The sequence below is a fragment of the Phoenix dactylifera genome, unplaced genomic scaffold (assembly GCF_009389715.1).
Source record: "Phoenix dactylifera cultivar Barhee BC4 unplaced genomic scaffold, palm_55x_up_171113_PBpolish2nd_filt_p 000547F, whole genome shotgun sequence".
Lineage (NCBI taxonomy): Eukaryota > Viridiplantae > Streptophyta > Magnoliopsida > Arecales > Arecaceae > Phoenix > Phoenix dactylifera.
Window position 1 is genome coordinate 24,358 of NW_024067956.1, and position 3,634 is coordinate 27,991.

A 3,634-nucleotide genomic window follows, 5' to 3' on the forward strand; every position below is an offset into this window, starting at 1 on the left:
TAAATTAAAAAAAAAGTAAAAAGTGGGAATTCCAAAATGGAACAAAGTGTCCCGCCCCACCCAAATCACAAAACACCACCCCCCCCCCCCCCAAATCACAAAACACAACAAGATTGTCTCTAGTCATAATTCCTATATTTTAACGGAATCAACGCCCATGGAATGCTTATGTCTAGAAAAAGTCTATGCATTTTTTGCTTTGCAAAAATGCGAACACGACAAACTGCCATAAAGAAAAATAGGTAAAAAGAAGAGGAAAAAAAAGAAGGGGTGGGGTGGGGTGGGGTGGCAGGGTTGGTGTTGGTGGACGCCACGTGCTTGTGTGGGACGCCCGTTGGCCTTTACTTTCCGATTTCCGACAAAAATCCCAAACCCCCTGCACGACGAAGCGGTTTCACGAGCCGCTCCCCCCCCCAAGCCGCCCCTCAACCCGCGCCCCCCCACCCCCACCCCCTCCCCCAAACCCTGCAGCCGCCCCTCAACCCGTGCCCCCCCACAAACCCCGCGCTCCCCCCCCCCCCTCCCCCCCACCCCCGGCGATCCCTAACCCCCCCCCCCCACCCCCTTCTTGATCGAGTTAAAGATTCCTGGCGGAACACTGGGAGGAGAACTGAGGCCCGTAAAAACCTAGCTCCTTCCCCTTTCTCCTCAAAACCCTACCTCCACTTCTCCTTCCTCGCGCCTCCAAAACCCTAGCTGAAAACCAGAGGAGTGAGGGAGGAGAAACCCTAGAATTCCAAACTTCTCCTCGTCAAAGCCTCGCTCCGCCGGGCGATGGCGCTCTACCTCCTCTTTGAATCTGCCTCCGGCTACACCCTCTTCACGCGTATGGCCTTGACGAGATCGGCCAGAACACCGAGGCCGTCCGGAACTCGGTCCTCGACCTCACGTGCTTTGGCAAGGTGGTCAAGCTCGTCGCCTTCCACCCTTTCTCCTCCACCCTCGATGCCCTGAACCAATGCAACGCCATCTCCGAAGGTGAGCTCCGAACCCTACCTTCCCCCCCATCTACTGCCCATTTGGGGTTCGAAGTTATAAATTTATTCGATTTTGTTGCGGGCTTCTAGGGCTCATGACCGATGCGTTGAGGAAATTCTTGGAAATCAACCTCCCGAAACCAAAAGAGGGGAAGAAGGCTAAGTTCAGCCTCGGCGTTGCAGAGCCCAAGGTTGGGTCTCAGATCTTCGAAGTGACCGAGATTCCTTGCCAGAGCAATGAGTTTGTTCTCGAGCTCCTTCATGGTGTCAGGTTGCACTTTGATAGGTTCATTAAAGACTTAAAGGTTGGATTTTTGTCACCTGATTGAGTAGTTTTCATGTAAAGATGATGTTGATCTGTTTATTTTGTCTTTGTGGTTATAGCCATCAGACTTGGAGAAGGCTCAGCTGGGTTTGAGTACAATCATTGTTCAGGATCTCGATCATTTGTTGCAACAATGACTATATCGGTAATATGTTTTTGAGTATGTACTGGTTATATTTTTAGTGAACTGCCTGTGAAACAATCTATGGGATAGTTTTGGCTATTGTAAGATAGACAATTTGCTGCAAGTAGATTTTTTATTCTAGTTTGCTGCAAGTATATTTTTGGAATCCTTTTATGCAAGTAGATCTGACAGTTATTCTAGTTTTCTTATTTTGTAGTAGCTATATGCTAATCTAAATTACACTTTGCAGCCGGAATTTAATAGTTCTGAAAATCTTGAATTTCCAGAATTCTATAAGAAAACTCATACCAAGAAGAACAAAGAGTGAATTGATCCTATTTGCGCCATGAAACATGTAGGTATCTAAAATCTCAATAATTATTTAAATCAGTTTCTACTTTTGCAAGGTTATATATATTTAATTCTGTTGTTACCTTTGCATGGACAGTCAAAGATGTTGAGCTTGCGAAAAGAATCTTCCCAATTCGGTGTGCAATTAACATCAGAGGAGATGTATAGGCAGGCACTTGGATGAATAGCAAGATCAGATATTTTTGGAATTTTTAATTTACATTTTAATGTGTTTGGTGATGATTATCACCTTAACATATGGTATGGATGAAACATTGTGATGTATGGTTAATAGGTATGCTTGACTTTAGACTTATAGATGATGATATTTATAATGAATGATAGGATTCTCCAACATTGTGTATACTTCTATTTGGATGAGTAAATGTATTGTGCAATATGGATATTGGATAGGCTGTGTTGGTTGTACATAATTTGGAACGAGCCCAAAAATAAATATTAAGCTTATAATTTGAATTGTTAATTAAATACAGGTTAATACTTTCTGCCACCAAAAAATGTTTGTTGCCAATGCATTCAAATACATTCTGCGACTAAACTATTGGTGGAGGAAGATAGACATTCAGCGACCATTTTTTTGGTAGCGGAAGACAAACCTTCAACGACCAACTATTTGGTCGCTGTTAAAATTAGCGACAACAGATTTGGTCGCTGATAATTTTCTTCGGCAACCAAATGTTGGTCGTTGTTGGTGTACCTTAGGTGACCACACAATATTGGTCGCTAAAACCTTTCAGTGACTAGGGTTCGGCGACGAAGGGTATGCTAGTCGCGAAACGGTTTCGGCGACCAAATATGGTTATTCGGCGACTAGAATCTTAGTCGCTGAATATGTATTTTCTTATAGTGAAACATTGTACTTTTGGCATAAATGAAATGCAATGTTTCTTCTTGAGTTATGATCTGTGTGATGTTCATTACAATCCTATCCCTTTCATTTATTATTATTTCTTTTTGATGATAACAAAAAGGGGGAGAAAATGTGAGAGATAAACTATAAGTAAATTCTATAATAAAGAATGAATAGGAGAGAAAATATGAGAACAAGGAAGAAAACACGAGTATTAACCCTTAAAAATCAAAGAGGCAAATCTTATATACTTAAGGGGGAGATAAGACAAAAAGAAGGTCTGAAATTTAAATTCTTGATATATGAGGGTTCATGATACATAACTCATGATATATGAAAATTCACGATACATAAGTCTTGATACATGTGAAGTCATGATACATATGTCTAGACACATAACAAGGCATGATAAATAAGCATTTGGCACATAATCATAGAGATTTGCGTTGCCTCGATACATAACCTTAAACTCTTTTTTGAATACATATTTTTGGAAATCTAACTTTAACGATACACAAGAGTAAGGGGGAGCAAAGCTGAAATTCTTTTGGCACCTATGTAGATAAGATAGAGGGAGTTTTTCGTTCAACCCATGCTATATGATATGGTCTTTAATTAGACTACCTTGATACTATCTTGATACTCTTGAATCAAGAATATTTTATGAATGCTAAATCTAACTTTTTAGATGAATGACAATTTGCATATACTCAATATTTTGTAATCATCAAAAAGGGAGAGATTGATGACCCTAGTGTGATTTTGATGTTTACAAAGCTATTGAGGTCATATGGTAGTACTTATGTCATTAACTCAATTGATCAAGTATATAAACACTTAAGAAAAAAAGAAACGATACATTCTTGATATACTCTACATTCTCGATACATTCTTGATACACTTTCAATAACTCATCTAAAGATAAATTTAGTAGAAGAACTTGAGGAAAAACCTAAATTTCAGTTTGACAAAAGTTAAGAGTCAAG

General features: G+C 40.2%; 1 protein-coding gene across 1 annotated transcript; it reads left to right on the forward strand.

Annotated features, from left to right (window-relative positions):
* The first annotated feature begins 989 nt into the window (after window positions 1–989).
* Window positions 990–1,637, forward strand: LOC113462109 (nucleolar protein 56-like). The gene is made up of 2 exons (XM_026802030.2): window positions 990–1,282; window positions 1,362–1,637. The coding sequence occupies exons 1-2, from the start codon at window positions 1,073–1,075 to the stop codon at window positions 1,437–1,439; spliced, it is 288 nt and encodes a 95-aa protein (XP_026657831.1). The 5' UTR covers window positions 990–1,072; the 3' UTR covers window positions 1,440–1,637.
* The last annotated feature ends 1,997 nt before the right edge of the window (window positions 1,638–3,634 follow it).

Excerpts from the sequence above, each read along its gene's own strand:
- LOC113462109 (XM_026802030.2), top strand. The coding sequence starts at position 1,073 with ATGACCGATGCGTTGAGGAAATTCTTGGAAATCAACCTCCCGAAACCA. Across the intron at positions 1,283-1,361 it reads GGTTCATTAAAGACTTAAAG|CCATCAGACTTGGAGAAGGC; the intron begins GTTGGATTTTTG and ends TTGTGGTTATAG.